Consider the following 22553-nt stretch of genomic DNA (forward strand, 5'->3'; position numbering starts at 1 on the left):
AAACACCTTCAGGAATGGCTTCACTATGGACTATGGACCGGCTGGTGGAAGCTGGAAATCTTCCACATTAGAGCTAATCGTAATTGCTGCTGGTTAGTCAGATAGCAACATAGTTTGTAGTTTGAAGAGTCGTACCCAAGACACCCTGAAATACAGGAAACCACATCAAAGAGCGAGGGGAGGGGCAGCCAGGGGAGGGGAGCTGGAACCCAATACACAGCTGCTGATGGGTGCACAGGGGTGTAATCGCACACTCCCTCCACCACTATCTGCCAGACCCCTGCAACATGACCACCTCAGAGAGAGAGAGAGAGAGAGAGAGAGAGAGAGAGAGAGAGAGAGAGAGAGAGAGAGAGAGAGAGAGAGAGAGAGAGAGAGAGAGAGAGAGAGAGAGAGAGAGAGAGAGAGAGAGAGAGAGAGAGAGAGAGAGAGAGAGAGAGAGAGAGAGAGAGAGAGAGAGAGAGAGAGAGAGAGAGAGACTTCGAAGCCAAGGCATAACAGAGTAGCCTCCATATATCTGAGTTTAAATAATTCACCTAAGATTAACTCTGAAAAGTTGCACAATTCATCAAACTTTTTTTTTTTTTTATAAGATCAAGTTTAAACTTGGCTTTCATTTTATATAATGAGTCAACAAATGTGTCATCCTCAGTTTTGGTGAAATTGGATGACTAATTACAAGTCATTATAAAATATGTCAATGTCCTTATCTTGGCTTGGTCTGTGGTATGCACTTTTCTTCAGCAACCAATTTTAAATAAATGTACACTTGGTCCAGAAAAATGTCCAACAGTTGCTGGCACTGAAGTAGTTAGTCTGCAGTCTTTCTGTTCATGGCTCTGAAGCTATACGTCAGTCCTAGAGGCCCTCGGATGTTTCTGTTCTTTTTATCCGGAAGGAAATGTACGGCTTGGACGCGAGGTGTGTGTCTCACCAATCAGGGACAAATTAAACAATGAAAGAGCTGAACCACACTGAAAACCTGTACACACTGAAGTCCTCCAGAACTGGAGACCTGTCCCTGCTGCCCCTGCACTCTGATGTTCAGTACATCAGAGTAAATCATCTCAAAGAACCTGTAACAGACCCAGGGGGTAGGAAACCACAGCCACCCACACACACACTCCCCTGGAGCTTCTGAAAGTGAGCAGGGGGTCGTCGGTAGGCCACTCCCTGTCCTGGAAATGCGACAGGAGGGTAGAGTGCCAAACGGGGCGGAAACTTCACACATCTGAAAATCTGACAAGCTGGAGGGCTGCACAGAGATTCAATCGCCTGTCATTACGCTTAAGTGCACCCTGCGTCTACAGAGCAATAAATCTCTGCCTGTTTTTCTCCTCAAGCTGGGCCCTCATCAGCATTTCTTCACAAAATGTCACAAAATGCCCCCCGTCTCTGACAAGAGAATTTTTGAGCTATTTGTCCTCATGCTTCCAGATTCAGAACTGTGAATGCTCTGGGAGATGGGAGTCCAGTGAACACTAGAGACCCGGTTAACATCCATACAGAGGACACAAGGGCTGATGAAAAGTAGCACTTGTCTTGATAATCACTGTTCGCTGGTTATGAAATTAGACAATGCTGCTTGCATAGACCATTATGCTCGGGGTGCCTGTTGTCAGTACAGCTTTTAAGTCAAAACTGCGAAGCTCAATTACAAGCACAAGACCAATTACTATTGACTAAAATCAGAACCAGAAACATACAATGTTGTTTCTTTATACATTTTCAGCATGATACATGTTGTTCAGTGCATTGCGGGCTAGATTCTTGCTGTGACTGATCCGCATACAATATCTTATGGCCTTACAAGCCAATCTGGATGAGCATGCCCCACATCCCTGCTCGTGACACACGGTTCAGAGAAGAGGAAGCGAGTCAGGGCCCCACACTGCCCAGCGGAGTCCACTCCCATTGTGAATCCACGAACCCACTGGCCTCTGCTTCCGACACCAACCTGCAGTGTGACTCAAAGGCGGTGTCAATGTCCGGTCTACTCACGTTATCAAATTCCATTCAGACTACACTTGTAATCCAAACTGTGCGCTAAAAGGCCTGACTGGCCACAGGCCCAGTATTCCCAGTGTAGTCGTCTGCTGTTTCCAAAAGGTATAGCTTTCCGTAGGAAGTATCTGTATTTTTCTGGGAGAATTGGCAGATGGATTGTGACAGATAGCATAATATATATGCTGTGCAAAGCATTTTCGCACCTTAGCAGTCAGCTGTCTGGCAGAAATGCAAATTATGATGCTAATTTAATTGAGAGAATCTTTAGTAATGCAGTTGTTCTTCCATTTAAAAATTGAATTAATTACTGTTGGCATAACTTCACTTGAGATAAAGCCTCTGAGACCAACACACTCTGGTCCTCTGACACAGCTCTTCCAGCACAGACACACTGACACACCTCCTCCAGCACAGACAAGACATTACATTACATTGACACACTGACACACCTCAAATAACAGAAACACACTGACACAGCTCCTCCAGCACAGACACACTGACACAGCTCCTCCAGCACAGACACACTGACACAGCTCCACCAGCACAGACACACTGACACACCTCCTCCAGCACAGACACACTGACACAGCTCCTCCAGCACAGACACACTGACACAGCTCCTCCAGCACAGACACACTGACACAGCTCCACCAGCACAGACACACTGACACACCTCCTCCAGCACAGACACACTGACACAGCTCCTCCAGCACAGACACACAGACACAGCTCCTATAGCACTGACATAGCTCCACTAACACAGACACACAGCATCGCCATGGTTTCCCAGCTGTGATGGCTTTAAGAATTCCATAGATACCATCAAAGCTTTATCCAGGGTTGCCAATCTCAGAGTTCTGCATGTACTGAGAGGGACTGCTGTGAAACATTCATGTGTGTAATGTAAAAAGGAAGGGGGCGGGCAGCGGCCCCCGCAGGGGGGTCACCCAGGAGAAACTGGGGCGGGGAGAGGCTGTGCCCCGTTCTCTCCTGGAACGCACGGTTCACAAAGAGCCACGCCTGAATTTCAGACCGGGCTAAGACGAAAGGGCCTCCGGGGTGTGGCAGTGTGTGCACGGACAAAAGAAACACGAATGCCTGGCGGATGTTCATTAATCATGCACCCACTGAACACATGCGTCTCACTCCAGACCTTCACATTTTGTTTGTACCACAGGGAGGGTTATTACTTCACTGTCATTACTGTCACTGTTATGCAGTGAATACGTTAGTGTGGGAACATGAACACAAAAGCACTGTGAGAACCCCAGTGATTCATGCTGGGTCCCTGCAATGTAAATGTTGACTACATGCAGGCCTGCCGGCATTGCGGTTACCACAGAAACTTGCTCGGAGGATCTCTGACATTTCCAGAGTGCTGGTACTAGTCAGAAATTCACACGTAATACCGGGGACTCTCAGCGTTTCACAAAGCCATTGTGGGGCTGGATGTTCGACACCCAGAGAGGCAAGAAATGAGAAACTGGGTCTCTTCCAAATATGGCCATTTAACCACAGAACAAAGGAATGGGAAATGGCAGTATCAGAAATAGACTAATGTAAGTCTTGCTCCCAACAATTCAAAAGGCACATTAGGACCGCAATATCAATGAGAGAAAACATGTTCTCTTTTCAGGCAATTTTATTCCCCAACTGCACCAGTCTGTCAAAAGTTGATTGTAATGGGTGTAATGATACAACTATCCAGAATGATGGATCGATTCAAATGATCTGATCCAATCGATAGTATGTGCAAAAAACAAATCTATATAGTTCATAGAAAACGTCCATAGTCTTACAGTGGTTTGGTCTCTAGCAACATTGTTTATGTTTCCAATTCCAATCATCACTTGGTCTACAGCTATTTTGCCTGCTGTTAAACATTTTTGCACCATCAACCTAATTTTGGTTGTATGTGTACATTGTAACAGGATTGTGACAGCAGGATCATATATTGATAGTTTCCAACTATATCAAACTGTTGCTTCAAGAATCAAACTTTTCCTACTGTGGAGAAGCCTGAGGTTTAGACCCCTACTATTTACTCTCTTTATCAAGGTTAAATATTTGGAGATAAAATTAGACGACTAAATACTGATTATAGCGTTTGCTTAACAAGTATGGATGAGACATACAAATAACCCTTTATCAGCACCATTCACTCACTGATTTACCAAGGCTATATGGTTTATGGCATATGTGTGCAGTAACTGGTGGCAGTATGCTTCTGAAATAGCTTGGCCTTTTCTAGATAAACTCTGCTGTCAGTCCAAATCCAATGTCAGCACACAGCAGACACATGCCTCAATGCCATTCGCGTCTGTTGTTTACGTAACTTCTGTCAATTAGACTACCTTTATTTTAAATTACATTGCTTAAAAACTGAACTAGCATTGCTACACATCATTTATACGTTTCCTGTAATGAAATCAGGAAATTTGGGGAAAAAGCAATAAATCAGTCCTGTTAAACATAATTGCATACATTTCTATATATTTATCCACAGAATCTACATTCATAATTCACCCAGGGCAACAGCAGTGAGTCCTCAGAAATGAGGAAGCTCCCTTCTTTGTGTTAATTAATCTAAACCCTCATTCCAAGGCGATCTATTTTCCTAGTGAACAGAGCACTTCCTGCATAGGCTCAAAGATACAGCGTTTAAAAGAGCTGCAGCAGGCAAATTTTGATACTATACCGCAAAAACAATCGCTATTAGTGGCAAAGCTTTGTCGCTGTGAATTGCTGACCCTGACCTGAAACGTAAGCACTCTGTGCTCAAACCGGGAGCGTTGCTTTAAACGCGCCGACTCCTCCCCTCCCCCAGCAGGCCGTCTGGGCAGCACGAAGAGGAAGTGCACCAGGAAAGGTCACGAAAGGTCACCGGTAACGTCAGTCCTCCCTCACCTACGCTACCTCCAAGGCACGGTGACACACAGCCAGCCAAGCCCCCTGCAGCGTGATTTATCAGCACTGTCAGGTGCACAGCACCTGGCTCCTCTCAGACTGGCTCTATGACACAGCCCCCCCGGCAGGAACATGGGGTCGCGCCTCGCTGACCGCATTCTACCCAACGAAACGCCTCCTGTCCCCCCTCCCAAGTTCCGTGCTCCGTCTCGTGAAGGCTTCCTCCCACCACTTCCACATTTCCACTGGGAATTTGGCTCAGGACAGTGGCTCTGACTGACCTGGGTGGCTGGAGAACTGAGCTTTACATAGGTGTGAACAGCAGAAGGGGCCTGGTGGCAATCCTGTAAGCCTCTGTATCGACTCAAGCCAATTACTGTCAATCCTCCACTGCTTAGCAACAGCGAGTGCAAACACAAAGACATGGCAATGCACTCACACGTCAGTACATCGGAGAGCTGTACGTATACACACACACACACACACGAATGCATAAGTAAAAGTGAGAAAAAGGAGAGAGAAGGATTGGAAAGAGGTCACGGGGTATCAAGCTGAAGTGTCTGAAATGCGTCACCCACTCAGACGTACAGCTGAATGTATTCATGCACTTGCATGCAACAGACAGTATGACGCATGCACATGCACATACGGAAATGTCTCACGTGCGCTCTTGCGCACATACACACTTGAAATATGTCCCACAGCACTGGAAAACATCAATATCCGTGTTCTGCTGAAAATATGATATATTGACGGGTGTTGTGGAAACGCTGCTCTGGTCAAAACAGGAATGTGGGGAAGAACATGCCTGCTGTTGCATGCTCTCGGCGAATGCCATTTTTGGTAAAGAGTCTGGGCAGGGACAAATGCCCTTTGGACTGTTTGCAGCGGGGAAAAGCACAAGGCTAGCATCTTTAGAAAGTCTGTGCTTGATTAATATGGCAGCGCAGCAAATCATTACCTACAATCATCATTTCAGTAACTTGCTTTGAAAAAGAAAATTCAGCAATTAACTTGCTTTAAGTGCAACAACCGTTTTCTAAAATTTAATAACTTGCTTTTGTAAATACCTTCAGTGTGCACTGTGGCTGCTGTACTGTAGCCAACTTACCATTATCTGGAACCATTTTTAGTGTGTGGGAGCTGTTTCACAGTGTAAAGCTCGAGATTAATGCAATACATGTTATGTGGGTGCCATGCAGGCACACATTAAAAAAAAAATAATAATAATAATAAAAGCATTTTTGTGAACATGTGTACAACTTTAGGGCATTCCATTAGTTTGTGTGTTAAACAGGACCGTTTCAATACAATGCCAAAGCACACCAAGGATGTGCATGAACTGTTATTGTGTGTATTAAATTAAAAATACAGCAAAGACTATTCTTGTGTGCAGCGGAGCTAAATCCATGTCCCAAATGATGTTTAATGAAATTACAGCACTCTCTCACAGATACACAGTGCACTGCTTTGATAAACTAAGGATTACAGTCAGAAAATCTGATTAGCCTAAATAAGGCAATTGTACAGAGTACATATGATTGCAATCTATAACAGATTAAAATGGGAGTATGGGTATAAAATTGGTATAAATGCCAAAATGACCTCCGTTCCCAATGCTTTCATGTCTTGCTACAGTAACCACACAAGTATTTGCTTGTTAGAGACTGGCTCCTTTCTGCCTTATCTGCAGGGATCTCAGTCCAGTACAAAGAAGCTGCTTTAGAGCTGTGAGAATATGAGAGAGAGAACAAACTGAGAATTATGAACCAGAAAGCAATGGGGGGGGGGAGGGGTATAGTCCCAAGAGAGACAGCAAGTGAAAGTAGTGCAGACTCCATTGGAAAATAGAGCCTCTCAATGAGATAAGCATTGTGATTTCATTCGTACTGAAAAGAAGTCTGGCGTCTATTGCAGAGGAGCACAACTCCGGTCCTCGAGGGCAGGTCTGCGTTCTGGTTTTTGTTCGAACCAGTTGCCTTGTTTTTAATTTGCTGACAGCTCTATAAATTACCCTGGTTCAAGCCTGGGCTTGAGCATAGTAAAATCATTAGGATACACTGGCTGTCTGCAGCTGTAGCCGGTGTTCATACACATCAGATAAGATAGGATTGAGTCAATTAAATAATTAAGACCAGAAGTTGGCACCAAATTCTGAAACGGATCGACCCTTTTTTGTGCACCCCTGGTCTATTGCAAGAAACAGTAAATTATTGAGCACATGACTATTTTCAGATTCCATCAAACTAGGAGGATGTATTTGAGCATAGAATAAGATGAGGACTTACACAACACGTCGGTGTTGCCATGCAATTTGTCTACAACTGCTGTCAATAGCCAAGAGACATTCTAAGCATCACTGCCCATGCTTCTGTGTTTGCGATTGGCTCAGCCTGAGCCTATAGGGGGAATCGACAAGAAGATCTGTGAATTTGGCAGTCCATACAACTGAACAATCAAAAGCTTCATCAAATATTTGCACCTATGTTCTGGAAAATTATTTAGCACTGTTTTCTTTGTTTGTTCTGAGTCACGACACAACAGAAATGGCTTGGCACTAACACTGCCATGTAGTGTTTTTCATACCACAGCCCATGAAAAACACCACAACTGAACAATGACAAATAGGATTGTTCAGTGATATGGAGTGACAAATATCAGGAGATAAGTAACATTTCCAATTAAAAAGACAAAACTTTTTATTTTGAGAAAACTACTTTATTGGTTGGGAAAAAAATTTGGTTTGAAAAAATGCCAAAGCAAGTCTTTACTTTAAGTTCAGTATTAGAATTCCATGGTAAACAAGGTTTCAAATGCCAGACTGCCATGGTGATAAAACACCTTTAGCATGTCACATTTAATAGGTAAATTGTTGCACATCAAGTCCTTTTTGCAGAATAGACAATCCTCATTGTGCATGGCCAAACAAGTCCTTTTTTTCTTTTTTCTTTGGCCAAATCTTAGGTCACCTTTGAATTCAGTCCATATTCAAAACTGAAACTACAGATGGAACAGATCCTAACTAACTGCCATACAGCATGAATACAGTCCGCATAGTCACAACGTGTGAATTCCAATCTGACCAATCCCATGTTGGTCTACCTAATAAGACTGAAGGACCATATGGGGTGGTGCATGCACCCAACAGAGGCAGCGGGAAAACAAAATAATTAAATAAATCAAATTAAATAACTACATTTCTTAGTTGCAGGTGTTGGTTCCAGGTTTTAGCAGGTGGCAGCGGCAGCATCAGATAAGCCCTTGAGTTCCCACAGCCTCATGCGGAACACGATCTGAAGTGACCTTCCTCCCGTCCCCTAGTGTCCTTTCACACTGCAATGCTGATCACATTTGCGGTTCTATCCATTTAGTTAAGCTTGGCAACATCAGAAAGGACCGTTCTCTACGGATTAATTCGACACACGCAACCTGACACATTTATCACTGAAGACAGGTTTTTTTTTTAAAATGGCTGCCGTCGATGCAGTCACATAGTATGGGTGTAGAGAGGTTGTGTTTATAAATCCGAGTTTGACTGAGGTCAGCTTCCCGTCAGCCAATGAACAAGGGGATGAGCCCTCATTGGTCAGAACAATAATTCAGGGCCACTGAGAAGACCAGGTGCTCTGCCTAAGAGGGGTATGCTGGCCACTGGCAGGGAAGTTGCTGCTGTCTCCCTTTTCACTCTGGTGATTTTTCTGATGTCCTCCATGGCACAGTGCTCACACTACTGTAGTGGAATACAGAGGAGCTCCATTGTGTTCTGGGCCCAGGGAGCTGTGGTAAGGACTACAGGCTCTCAAAACAGGGGAGCCCAGGGCCCAGTCTTTGCCATCACCCTGCTGGAAAACGAGGTGCTTAACCTCACAACGTTGGTGCTTCACCCGATGAAGAGTATTCGTCCAGTCATTTCCTGGTGATACACTTGACTGAGCGAAACAGAAGTAGAAATATTTTTGGTTTAAATCATAAATGCAAGTATGGGTCAAGACAAGACCAACTCACATGATCCTACTCGCTCAATAGGACAAGTGTGTGGTGAACTGCACAATGTGGCTCCAGGCTTCGAGAGGCAAGTTTGCACCTGTGACCCAATTTCCTGCACCCGAGAAAAACTGTACAAAAATAACCCCGAGCAGGAACCAAGGAGCATGCTTGCCTGTGGGCCTGGAGATTGAAAAATCAAGAAAACAGGCGCAGAGCTCTCCATGGAGCAATAGCTCCTCAGACCAGTCATCTAATAACTAATTGCATTTTAAAGCACTGATGTTTGATCCACATCCATCATGTCACACAGCTGACCCCTAGATTTACTGCTCCTAATCAAGCATCAAATGTTTCTAGTTCACTAACTGTGGGGGGGAAAAAAATAAATTAAATAAAATAACAATTACCTGCCATCTCAGCAACCTACTACAATATATGCCCTGCTGTAACAAGCCAGTATCCTGAAAGACAACTGAATTAACAACAACAGTATGACTTAAAATTCTGAATTGGGACTAAATGGCATCTACAGCACTGAAGCCCTTCAATGTTGGTAATGCAGAGGGAGTGTTTGCCAGGACCCTGGATGTTTTTGCTGATGGCCACACGAGCCTGCAGAACGGGACTCGGGTTGGCGGGGGCCGACAGGAGCACGGCCCGCCAGTGAATCACGTCTTTTGGCAAGAGCTGCTTAAAAACAAGGACCGGGGAGGGCACCAAAGCAGGGGAAGGAAGCCGGCTGGTTAACAGGACGCTATTCTGTGCGCTATGTGTTCGAACACTGCCTGGATATGAGTTGGTCTGAGGTCACTGGAGGACAGGGAGAAAACAGCTCTGCTCTCTCATATTCAGTAATTACCTGTACGAGGCAAAATCGATACAATGAACAGAATCCAGTACAACCAATCGGAGAGATGAGATAACCGAACGACTAAACAGCCTTCGTTCCCACACAAGCTGCGCCCTCGCACAAATATGCACACGCTGCTGACTAATCTTCTGGGCGCTATGCAGCCGTTTACACTCCGATTCGGAGAAGAGTGGGAGAGAGGAGTGAAAAGGAGGGAGGAGAGGGAGGCAGGGATAAAGAAAAGAAATTAAGAGAGAGAGAAAAAACCAGGGAGAGAGAAGAGGGAGGGAGCTGATTTGACACAGGGAGCTGAGACCAGCATGCCAAAGAAAGAGAGAAAGACTCAGAGCACTTCGCATTCCTGCAAAAAACAAAAAAAACAAAAAAAAAAACAGGAAGGGAAATGTCCTGGAAATATGGGCCGGTGGTGAGAGGCTGTGCAGCACGGTTGAGGAAAACAACGCTGAACGTGACCGCTCTCAGATATCCCCCACCTGTATGCAGCGGGTGGTGAACCCACAACCACAGACAGGCATGTCAACCCCCATCCACCCCCCAATACACAAACAATCGCAGTGTGTGGGCTCCAGACCCCCCGGAGCAGGACCGGCTGCCACCTGCAGAAAAGCGTGATATGGCACCAAGCTACCGGACACATTTTGGTCCCTTTCTCCAGAAGACACTGAAAAGAAAGAAATGGACGGAAACATTCGAAGATGAAAGTGAGTACGCGTCTTCATTTCTCAGGTATAGACCAAACAGCCATGGGAAATTAAAACAAATATCCCTCCGTTTCACGTGCGGCCTGGTGGAATTTTCCGGACCCAAGGCCTGCAGCTGTGTCCCAGGCCCACACAATGAGGCAGGCCTGGTGACTCAGACTGCCCGGATTGCGCCCTGAGCACCAGGAGAGGGGGGTAAGGCTCCTCTTGCTCAACCTCCTCCAGGCCTGTAGGTAGGGGGATTTGGGGGCTACTGCAACGGGCAGCATGTTTAACAGAATAACAGTGTAAGGAGCTACAGTACATGGACAGTCTAGTCAAACTCACAGCATTCTGAATATGAAACCTGAACCAAATTGTGGTGGGGGCAGGTGTGGGCGGGCGGGGGAGATAACATGAAACAGAAATATGTAAACCACTTGAGGCCCATTTGCCAATTTAGATAATGTATAAACCTACGACACAGTATCTATAAAATAATCTGGTAGGTCAAACCCTGGCCCCAGAAAAGTTCCAAACCAGCAAACAAACGGGAAACAACAATGACAAAAGAAACCATGCAGGCCGATGCATACCATGAGTTTCAGGGCTTTGTCCCATGGCCTTGTCTCACCACTTCCCCATGAAGTAAATCAGGTCACTGGCCACGGTTGGCCTTTACAGCCTTGCGACTCACATAATGAGAGCAGCCAGACGATTCAGCATAATCTGTCTACACATTCCAGAAGCTCCCATTATGCGCCTATTTACAGTGCTCCACAATGTTTGGGACAAAGACCCGTCATTTATTTTATTTGCCTCTGTACTCCACAATTAGTGATGACAAATCACATGCGGTTAAAGTTCATTTTCATATTTTAATAAAGGGCTACTTTTTTTTTTATTTTATTTTTTTTACATTTTGGTTTCACAGTGTAGAAATGACACCAGTGATTTACACAGCAGACGGGCGGCCTGTAGCATAGTGGTTCAGGTAAATGACTGGGACATGCAAGGTCGGTCGTTCTAATCCCGGTGTAGCCACAATAAGATCCGCACAGCCGTTGGGCCCTTGAGCAAGGCCCTTAACCCTGCATTGCTCCAGGGGAGGACGTCGCTCTGGATAAGATCGTCTGCCAAAATGCCAATAATGTAATGTAACAGGACCACCGAGGTCCATCAGGCCAAGCAAGAGAATGCTTCTGGCACTGACCCCAACTACATCACCCCTCACTTCCGGGCCCGACTCCCCCAAACCAGAGCTAATAAAACTCAGGTCTAAAAAGAGATGCTACTTCCCTGTGAAAGCGAATAGGAACCGCTGCCCACTCAGACCAATTATATAAGTGCACCAAAGTGAGCAAAAATAGCTTCAACAAAAAGGTGAGCAATTAGAGACAGATAGAAAGGGAGGGATGCGAATGGTGCAAGTTTGGCTGCTGTTTATTGTGCCTTAATTACGTCAATGAGAGGACCACTGTGTGGGCGAAAGTACACTGGAAATGTTTTTTGTTTTTTTAAACCAAGTGCAAATTGAAAAGGATGTTTTAAATCATCCGAGCATTCATGTACGATTCGATTTACGCGAATGGGTGCGTTCACTATAGTCCACCACCGCGTCAGATGGGGGTGGTTACACATCACAGGTCATCTGTTTACAGTTACTGAATGCTTTGAATGACGGCAATCATACTTATGATTAGCACGTTCACAATGACAATTGTCAGACTAGCTCTCCAGAGTAACAAAACACCATTCTTTACATTCAATCGATTAACATGGTTGGATATTTCTTAAAGCAACTTAAGTCAAGGACAAAACGCCAGTACCCCAGCAGGGAACTAAACCTACAGCCTTGGAGTTGCAAGCTAACTTCCCTAAATATTACGCTACAATGACTCCCCAGGTAAGGACAGGGTTGTCAGAAACATGATGACACTCTGAGCCCGGGGTCAACCAGGGTATTTCCACCGAACGTGCCACTTAATAAAGTTGAATAAATACAAGACTGTGTGGGATTTGCCAGAGGAAGAGAAATCCTCTGTTCCCAGCTCAAAGGCCAGCGTCGTGATACTTCTTTCTCTCTCTACCTGGCTTGCCAAACACATTCAAGCAGCAAGTAGACCTGTTTAAGCACAAGTACGCCCACACTGAACTGGTTACACAACCAGCAGTGCTAGCAGTCTCCTGCTTGCATAATCCTGAACACATACTCATCCGAGAAACTAAAAAAGGGTGCTGACCAGTATGGCCGATCCTTGAACCATGGCCCTTAGAACGATATAAGTAATATCTTCTATAATCAAACATCAATAGTCTAAATACAACAGGCAGAAAGAGGGATTTATAGGACTCTGGCAACTGCATTCTATAAAAATGGTTCCGGTAACACAGACCTCTGGACTCGATATTCTACCCTACAAGGGCTTCAAAGACGGTTAAAAGCAAGACAATCTGATCTAACAGGCAAAACAGAGATTTACAACTACCTGGATTCTGGTAAATTGTGGAACGAGATCAACCAGGATATTGGTTGTCTATTTATGTTAAGTCTTTGGACTATCTTGGCATCTTCAGGGGCAACAACTGTGTAGAAACCCATGCATTTAGGACACACTGCTGTGTCTCAGTAGACCACAAAACACTCATAACCCTCATCCAATTTTACAAGACACCGTGTAAATCTAAAATTAATCGTACATGAGGTAATTATACAAATCTATTTCTTTTCGACATTTCAGATTTTGTAAATTCCATCTGAAGCCACACACTTTGTTACCAGTGATTAATAGCAAGCACTCAATAGGCATTTTGCAATGTAGGAATGTGTGTTAACAGTAATGACTTGATTTTTTTATTTTTTATTTTTTTATTGTGTGTGGCTGGAACTACCTGTCTTGCAAACTGGTAGGGTGGCATAGCACACAGCCCCAAAACAGAGAAAGGATAAGTGTGAAGCAAGAGCGAGCAAGTAGAGCGGTTGACACGCAGCCGATGACGTCAACGAAGGGCGAGTTCCATCCTTGGCAGGGATGCCTGTAAAAACACATCTCGTGGCAAGTAGAGTCTTACCCAGCTTTGATCTTTCTGAATAAAAAATAACGGTGGTGTTCCTGTCCATAGTTCCGAGATAGGAGATGGGAGGCCATCAAATGCCAATGACTAAAACCCCTGTAATTGACTACGGTTTGGGAGAGTAACCTGAAAGTCGCAACCCACCCCATTTACACCCACATAAGCGGTGGATGTCCACAGATACCAAATCAATGAGGGCTTGGGAAAAAATACACTGGTCTATTACAGGAAGAGGCTCATAGCCCCTGAATCCTGTCTGAATCCAGGTTCAGCAGTCTGGTTATTACACCACACGATCCCATGCATGGTGTCACCATCCCTGAGGTGGGACAGCCTGATCAATGTGGCCAAGTCTAAATGCTACATATTTTTCACTGCTGAAGCAGCAGGCCATATCCTAGGGTCCAGTGGTCAACAGTCAATACAGAATCACACTTGGGGGCAGCCTGTAGCTTAGTGGCTAAGGTACATGACTGAAACCTGGAAGGTTGTTGGCTCAAGCCCTGGAGTAGCCACGATAAGATCCGCACAGCTGTTGGGCCCTTGAGCAAGACCCTTAACCCCACATCACTCCAGGGGGGGAAATGTCCCCTGCTTAGTCTAATCAACTGTTAGTCACTGTGGATAAAATCATCAGCTAAATAACAAATTATTTTTATTAATTTCACATCACTCCTTCATCCAACAGAAATATAAGTAGCACAATTACATAAGATTCCCATTCTTATTTTTCTGCACCTGATAAAATTAGCAGCACTTGGAATTTAAATCTGTAGAGAGGTCTGAGCCTTGGAGGAGCATTCCCATAATGTACCCTGGTAGAACATCCTCACAGAGAAATTTGACCCACAGCAGTGGAACAGGATAAAACTTTGCGAGCTGACATGTTAAATGCCAGCGCTACACATTTTCTAACAGAATGGAAGACACAGGGACTGCTTTAAGCAGATTCCGTTCAATAATTTAAAGAGACAAAGCCAACCAGCACCTATATGCCTTAGTCTTTGCTCCTCCTCCATATTCTGCTCAGAAAAAGCACATATGGGACAGTTCTCTGCAGTTACACAAAAGCCAGAGGACAAGTGTTCACACTCACTCAGCAGCAATTAGGAGGACAGAAACACTACTGAAGAAAGTAGAGGCTAACTGGATCTTGGTCTTTGTGATATTACTGGAATACGCCAACGTTCAGCTTGGTTTAGTTTTTTCTCCCCTATGCCTCAGAGGCGATACCGACACACGCTACACTGTTTACTCTCTATCACTCTGCACAGGCCCACCTCAATGTCTGAGGCCAACAGGCAACACCTGCTCCTGCATCTGTCCTGACATGTGATCAATCGCCGAGTCACCCCCACAGCCCAGCCCAGGAGTCGCGAGAGGAATCCGTTCAGAACAGCAGCTACGCACAACAAGCCGTACAACGCCCTCCGTCAAGCAGCGGAGGAGCGTTGGACTGAATTACCTCCCGATGTAAAACAGCGTGGCGGGTGTTTTGGCTCAGCGGGCCGCAGCCAGCAGGCAGCACAGGGAGTACTGTAAAAACAGCCTGCGTGATGAGCAGGCATGCGTGAGGAATGAGAAACGTGTCGGTAACAAGCAGAAGCAGCTCACGTGGCAAACTGCAAACCCCTCAAAGACAAAAGAAAACAAGAAAACAACCACAGTCACGTGTCAAAAATGTGGCAGAGGAATTTACCTTTTGAAGGCTTGTAGGATTCAACTGGGTCTTATCAATGATTTTTATAGCAACCTGAGGGAAAAAGGAAAGAAAAAAAAAAATCACATACGCGATCCATTTCAGCATACAGTGACACGGTAATAGTGCAGCACTGTGACATTGTGATGGGGAAGCTGTTGCTAACGAGAGACTGCGAAACGGGCAGGCTCAGAGGAAAATGGTACAAGAGCAGGCAGTGCAGTTGGACTTCCTCTCAGCAAATGAACAGACACTCGCATTTGTGAAGTGATCAAAACAAGAAATTCATATATAATCTAAACCTGACAACAGTGCAAGGAAAATCTATTGAGCCGCTGTGGGAAAGAGCAGGTCGCTCACCTCTCTGCCGGTGAGGATGTGGCGGGCCAGCTTGACCTTGGCAAAATTGCCCTTGCCAATGGTCCTCAGCAGCCGGTAGTTGCCGACGTGGGGCTGCTCGTCTGCACTGGAGGCGGTGGAGTTTCGACAGCGGGCCCCGGAGCGGCTGGAACGGGCGGTGATCTCGGCGCGTCCATCGCCGTGCGACGTGTGCTTTGGGAGAAAGAAAGGGTACAAGTCAGGCCCTGTGTAATGAGTTAGACCTTAAAGTGATCAGCCTGGTAAACAACGTTAATGACATTTACATGCCCCGTTCAATCACTACCGTTTAGAAACTAGAGATCCAACGTTTAAGCCCACAAGCAGATTCAGTGTTCAGACAAAAAGGTTACGCTTCTGCTAAATGTAATTAAACACAGTTCAGCAGTGACTACCCAGCTTTTCACTGAAAAGACTTATGTAGCCCTATAGGTAGTGTTACGTTCCCATGTATGCAGTCTGTGTGCAGGTCCTGCAGGTGAAAGCCATGATGTCCTGATTGTCGATGAGGCGTACCTGGGCCCAAAACAACAGCCGAGTTTCATAAAAGGCTGAAGGACCTGCAGATTGTCTCCCTCCTTTGGCTGTTTAGTCTCACGGTTTAGTCAGCATTTCTGTAGCGCATTTATAGTGCTCTGTCATATGTTTTGTCTGTAGTGTAAGTTCCATGTTAGCGTGTTCCCTTCTGTTGTAGGTGCAGGGGGAAGGGAACCACTAGACAGCTTTAAATACAAAAAAAATGGTTCCACTATTTGTCTAGCAAAAACTATGCAAGTGATGGATTGCTGTGAAAGAATCTGGCAATGGATTAATCTTCTAATGGGATTTCTGACGGTCTGTGTAACAGGCCAGTGTATGGATGGGATATCGATCTCCTACCCTGGTAAGTCCATTAGCCTTTGATCGCAAAAATCTCTTTGTTGACCCATAACCATTTAGATCAGTCCCCCTTCCTATTATCAGAGGCACAGTCAACAAATAGGTCCATTTCCAAAGAGTCCCAACTGTCCCCTGGAAAGCCGCAGTGGTGAGTGATAGGACAGTGTTCTTTCCCAAGGTACTGATATGTCTACATAGAGCATATGCTATTCACCAGCTCTGATCGTAGTGGTCTAACAGAGCCCGCTTTACCGACTTTGCCATTAAAATGCAAACCAACCACTCCAACCATAGGGTCCTAAGTTTTCAATCTGTAGACATTCTTTGTTTTTTCTTCTTTGATTTTCTGTACATTATTTCTGACTATGTAGCACTTCCACAGGCAAAAAAATCTGGATACAAAGTATTTGTTTGTAATTAAATTGTCACAACACATCTCTCTGTCAGTGTCATAGTTAACCTTCTTTTTTTCTTTTCTTTTTTTAAATGTAGGGTTCAGATAACAAACACATTGTGTGGGTTTTTAAGGTGATATTAAGGTGACCTTCCAGAAACATTTCACCAGTGGTCTGAATAACCCTTAAAACACGGAAATGCCTTCCTCCATGTTTTTCCCCCCAAAAAAACAACAATCGGTTTCCTATGTCTGAGAGTAACATAGGCTATTTAATATAGGCTATATGGTTCTGAATCATAGAAAAAGTTGACTGAGGAAAAAGTACTTGCAAACAACTTCCCAATTTACCCAAAGGCATTCTTGCCCAAACTTGAAAACCAAATAAAAAACTTTCAAACACTTAAAACACATTTCTCAATTGCTTAACCATTTCCAAGACTCAAGCCTCACAGAGAACAGACAACTCGACAACACTGGTTAAAACCTGCAAATGATTCACAGTTTGAGGAAGTAGAACACAATGAGATTTCCAGTTTCTCTCTCAATTTCCGAGGGCCTTAACAGTGCTTCTATTCAACTAGAGTGGAAATCTAATCATTGAATTAGACCATGAAAAACACGTGTTGAGACTATGAGAATTTGCCAACAAAAACTGAATACTGCCTCGTAATTTTACGGTCCAAATCGAGTTAAAATTCTAGCAAAACATGCGATTCAATGTAGGCTATATCTGATCATTAAGCTTGAGCTCAAGTTTGTCAAATTAGCACCATGCACAATTAAGGTAAAAATAGCACAGTGCTTCTTTTTGATATCGTCTCAAATTTAAATTCCTTTGTGATGCAAATCCCACATGCCCTAATTTACATATAAATGGAAAATCTATTAAAAACGGTCACTTACAATGGTGATACGATGCCTCTTCACCGAGTGGGAGGCTTTCATTTTTGTATTGGCGATTTGAATGGCATCGAACCAGGCTGCCTTCTCGATTTTGTGAGGGTAGTTCATTGATCCGTCCTTCACACCGACGCTTCAAACATCACGAAAACATTCCAGCACATGTAATTTAGCCTTACTGCGAGGGTGGGCGCTACCCCATGTCTCGTTGCAGAGAGGGATTGGCACCTTCACAATGCTTATACTTCCAACGACCAGGAGCACGCCAAAGAAACTGAACCCTCTCCAACAGGTAAGTTTGCATGTCTATGGCTGTGAAATATAAAAGCAGTAAGCAGACTGTTCAGTTGGTGTAATATAACTGTACTGTACACGCCTTCCAGTGCTACATTCAACCATTCCGCCTCAGATAGCTTAACCCCTTCAGAAACGCCAAACTTTTAATCAACTGTGTTTACCCGTCTGCGTAGGAGTGAGTCAAGGGAACATTTGCATGATGCCGTAGGCTATCACAATTAGGCTTATTTCGGTATTGACTTTAAAGACGCTCTGTAGCTTAACTACTGGTATGCTATAACTGTCTGTGCATTATTTAATGTCATTAGTATCTGAAACCAGTGAAATATTAATCATTTCGATATTCCACAGAATCGCATAAGATTTACTGACTGAATGTGAATGCTATTCAACAGACAAATGTTAGATCAGTTCCGTAATGCAGCGACCCTCTGGTTATGCGGCTGTCCGATGGAAATGGACTGCAGGTGTGTATTTAGGTCGACTGGATATTTAGCAAATGCAGAGAAAAAATAAATAAAAAAAGACAGAAATTACGAACCGTCGCCCCATACAACAGTGTTGAACCGCCGACGCAGACAGCGATTTGGCGTGGCTCAATGATAATTACTAGCCGTCTTACTACTAGATTGTCTCTGTGGAGATGTCACAGTTTTTGAGCCCGATACTGTGGTCGAAGTTTGAGCAACACTGGTGCTATGCGTCACTGTCTCCTTCGGCTACAGCAAAGTCTATCAGCTTTTCTAAAATATGTAATATTGTATAACGTTAGCTATACGCAGCCCATATATATATATATCGACAGCTGCATTGCATTTAACGCCCAACGCTGATCGTGTAACGTTAACTTGCATGACAAAAAGTTGGTAAACACAACAGAACAAAATGCAACCAGCTTAAGAAAACAAGTTAGCTAAACCACTGAGTGTAATGAAACATTGCACATTTTAAAGATCAAGCACTTACATTTTCAGTATCCCGTTCATTCACTGTAGGTAGGGGTGTTCTTGTTGACATGTTTTTCATTCGGGTGTAGTTTGCCAGAGTGTTTCTGATATTGTGTTGATTTTGCAGCACCTTGGTCAGAGGGGTGAAAGGCAGACAGTTATCTGCTTACTTCTGGTGAAGATCATCGATTCGATGAGGAAAAAATCGTCGACAGTCCAAAGCCAACTTCCAACAAACTTGATTCTGAGGATACCGGACACTGACTAATCGAGTAATATGTTGTAAGTTACTGCATTACTCTACAGAATTGCAAATCGGTTGCATTGGAAGGTGTCCACTTTACACTGACTATCAACAAAAATAAAATGAGATGTTTTCTTCATGCAAAGTTCGCCACTCGAAAACCATGTCCTCGGTGCGGTCTCAATTAGATTTCGGAATCCCTCTGGCCTTTTGCAGTGAAAAGTGAACTGATCACACAAACACTAGCTAAATAGGCCCTCGTCAACTGCACTGCATCCAGACAAGGGAATGGGGAGGGGATTCAAGTAAAACCGGTCTTATATGCTGTCGCCAGTTCGTTGTTTATCAGCGTGGGTTTGTGTCCGTTTAGTTTTCGGCTTCCGACGGGCACTGTCCCGGTTTTCAAGAGTGATCGTTCACTGAAACACCCGCTGTCGATTCGATTCCTCCCATCTCTAAAGTAACGTAGCCTTGCTGGATCCAAGATGGCTGCCCACTAGCTGAAGAGTACCAAGCCAAGCCCTCTGGACAGCTAGAGGAAGTGAGGAAAGAGGCGGCGTACGGAGCTCATTGGCGCTGTAGTTGAAGCAGCGCTGTTTGTTGTTGCTAGGGTGATTACTGGTGGGGGCGTAGGGGAGGGCAAAACCTGCACAAGACCAGAAAACAGGACAACATTGCACCAGTTCCTTACTTATCTTCCAGTGGCACATGATAGAGTACAGATTAGTTAGTGGGATTATGATCATGATGTGTTTTATGTATTCAGAAAACTGATTTGATTGTGACTACTTTTGGTTGCATTTGCCGTGGGAGATTCCATAATGTGTTTATTAAACCAATTCCTGTGTTGGTTTCAGGCGTGTGTAAAATCTGGTGAAAGAACTGAAATCGGGATGTGTAAAAAAAAACAAAAAACAACAACCCTCATTTGTGGACTTGGATATCTATTGTTCCCTGTTGAGTGAAATGTCTCTGTGGATGAGAGGATGGGTGAAAATTGTTCGACAGATGGGGGGTGGATTTTGGTGATGACAGTCAGCCTTTATCGCCGCAGGTAACCTAATAATGATTAAAATCCTTTCTCAGGCTTTTTTTACTGGGTGAATATCACTTTCCACCGGAATGACTTTCAACCAAGTGCACTGAAAGCTGAGTGGATCCAGAAAGAAAGCAAAGGCTATGTCAGTCTGTAATAATTGATAATATAATTAGTTATTTAGCTGAAACTTTTATCCAAAGCAACTGATTTGTCTCAGATCTACACCAGGGCTTGAACCACCAAACTTACAACTACCGATCATGTACCTTAGCCACTAGGCTACAAGCTGCCTCTGTGAGGACTAGCCACTTTTGTCCTGAGTTCTTCTCACCCTGATGAAACAGCAGTTTCCCACAGAATGCAATCTACCGTCAACATGAAATGCACAAAGGTTCACAGGGGGTTTGACAAAGTCACTGTGTTCCTCCACGAAACCATGTTTTTCTCACTTTTCTAACTCCCCACAGAGCATGGCTGACCTTCCTCCTGCTCTGCCCTTGTTGATATAAAAATAATGAAATTAAGTATGTGTGTGTGTGTGTGTGTGTGTGTGTTTGTGTGTACTGGGCGGGATATCATATCTCTTTCCCCTCTCAGTACCATAACTCACAGGTCTGCAGATCTGGAGACTGTGGGTCAGATCTACAGCCAGGAAGATACCTATAACTTTGAAACTGTCATTTCTTCCTTTCATAGACCACTTGAACATCTGCTGACATGGCAGGGCTGCCACTGCTGGTGCCCTTGGGGAGTACCTCCAATAATTCTGTACTAGGCCATCCTCCAAAACTTACTGTTATGAAAAAGCAGACAAAATAATTTAACCCCTGATGCCAATGTAAAAGGCCATTTGGCTGTTTCTTTTCTTTTTCTTCTTTTCCCCCAAATTGCCTGTTTTGTGCACACTCTGGGACTGGGTCCACGTACACTAGTGGCAGCAGTGAGGGGAGCTGTAAATTGAAGAACCTGCAGTTCTCTCTAGTTTACTAAAAACCTTTTATGCACACAACACAAAAACAAATCCATTATTTAGTGGTTAAGGGCTCCATATTGTGTGTGGGGGGGAAAATAGAACTGGAGGCAAAATTCCAACACAGAGTCCAGGGAAACTGTAAGGGGAGCTCAGTGCAGGCATGGTCAAGAGGTGGGTCTGGGTACTTTTAGCAGGGCTGAGATCTGTAGCATTCACAGGGGGTGGGGGGGTGATCAGCTGCACCTCCCACACTACACTTCCTGTGTGGTTGAGGCTCCATCAAAGGGAGAGTGGTAAGCAACCACCAAGCACACAGATGATTCACCTGTCAGCCAGCATGTGAAGATCCTTATTATCCATATTTAAGCAAAAACTTTTGGTGACCCTCTAGTATGTGTTTAAATGTTCAATGCTCCATAAAGCTACAGGAGAACGGCTACTTGATACTGTATGCAATTCTATTTTTAACATGGTCACACCTCTTTGACACAAACTTATCTTTTGAGCTGGGTTTTTGTGATCAGGTACAATATAGCATACAGTATAGTGTATCTTGACCTCAGTAGGCCACGAATCAAGCTGTTGGAACAAGCATTAGACATTCTAATTAAGTGAGTACAATTAGTCAATTTGACCAATGAAACTTTTACTATTGACTCTTGGAAAAAAAGTTACTCATATGTTTAAATATTCCTTTGTCTAAATTTATAAATATATTATAAAGGAAGGATCTACTCATCAGAAGTTCTACCCTTGAACAACAACTGAAGTCAAGATAAGACTTCCCCAGTTAGTGCAGAAGCTTGATTGCATATGATGCACCACAACATATATAAAATAAAAATAAAAATTACACTGCCAGTGCAATGACCAACTGAATTTAGATATGGAAAATAATGTTATTTCAGAAGCCCTTTCAGCATTCAATCAACAGAATTCTAAATCTTATTTTCATGTATTTCTAAGGTACTATCTATATTATCTATGTGGCAGTTCTGTATGAAAAGTTAAAGTAATTTAATATCGCAGCAGACCGTTTCACTTCTTATGTAAATTTGTTTGTGGCGCCATGGCTTGCAGCGAGTGGTGGTAAATTTAGGTCAGTGTTTCTGAACGCATTTTGGAACACACGGCCTGTTTCTTAATGCAAGTTTATTGCAGCGAATATTCAGAGAACCATGGGCAACAGCTCCATCTGGTGGCTAAGAAAGGAAACGGCCTGTTCATGTATTGGCGCTTGCATCGGTTGTCAGAAACGCAAAGGCAAAATGTA

The 22553-nt window shown here is 44.2% G+C and overlaps 1 protein-coding gene and 1 long non-coding RNA gene across 19 annotated transcripts in view; one reads left to right on the forward strand and one right to left on the reverse strand.

Annotated features, from left to right (window-relative positions):
• mark3a (MAP/microtubule affinity-regulating kinase 3a) overlaps positions 1 to 19820 on the reverse strand; it is a 54770-nt gene extending 34950 nt beyond the window's left edge. For 4 of the 18 annotated variants that reach the window (XM_061231650.1, XM_061231713.1, XM_061231623.1 and 1 more), the window contains exons 1-3: positions 19044 to 19819; positions 15587 to 15778; positions 15227 to 15280 (exon numbers count right to left, since the gene is read on the reverse strand). In XM_061231650.1, the coding sequence (XP_061087634.1) occupies positions 15227 to 15280; positions 15587 to 15778; positions 19044 to 19103 (306 nt within the window). In that variant the 5' untranslated portion in view covers positions 19104 to 19819. Of the gene's footprint in view, positions 1 to 15226; positions 15281 to 15586; positions 15779 to 17783; positions 18034 to 19043 lie in introns of those variants that run through there. The other 14 variants (XR_009708070.1, XM_061231668.1, XM_061231584.1 and 11 more) reach the window with 12 other exon arrangements.
• LOC133122075 (uncharacterized) lies at positions 17705 to 20121 on the forward strand. Its single transcript, XR_009708072.1, has 2 exons — positions 17705 to 18072; positions 19152 to 20121. It is a non-coding gene; the product is annotated as an uncharacterized LOC133122075 (long non-coding RNA).
• Positions 20122 to 22553: the final 2432 nt, after the last annotated feature.

This window comes from Conger conger, chromosome 1, assembly GCF_963514075.1.
Source record: "Conger conger chromosome 1, fConCon1.1, whole genome shotgun sequence".
Classification (NCBI taxonomy): Eukaryota; Metazoa; Chordata; class Actinopteri; order Anguilliformes; family Congridae; genus Conger; species Conger conger.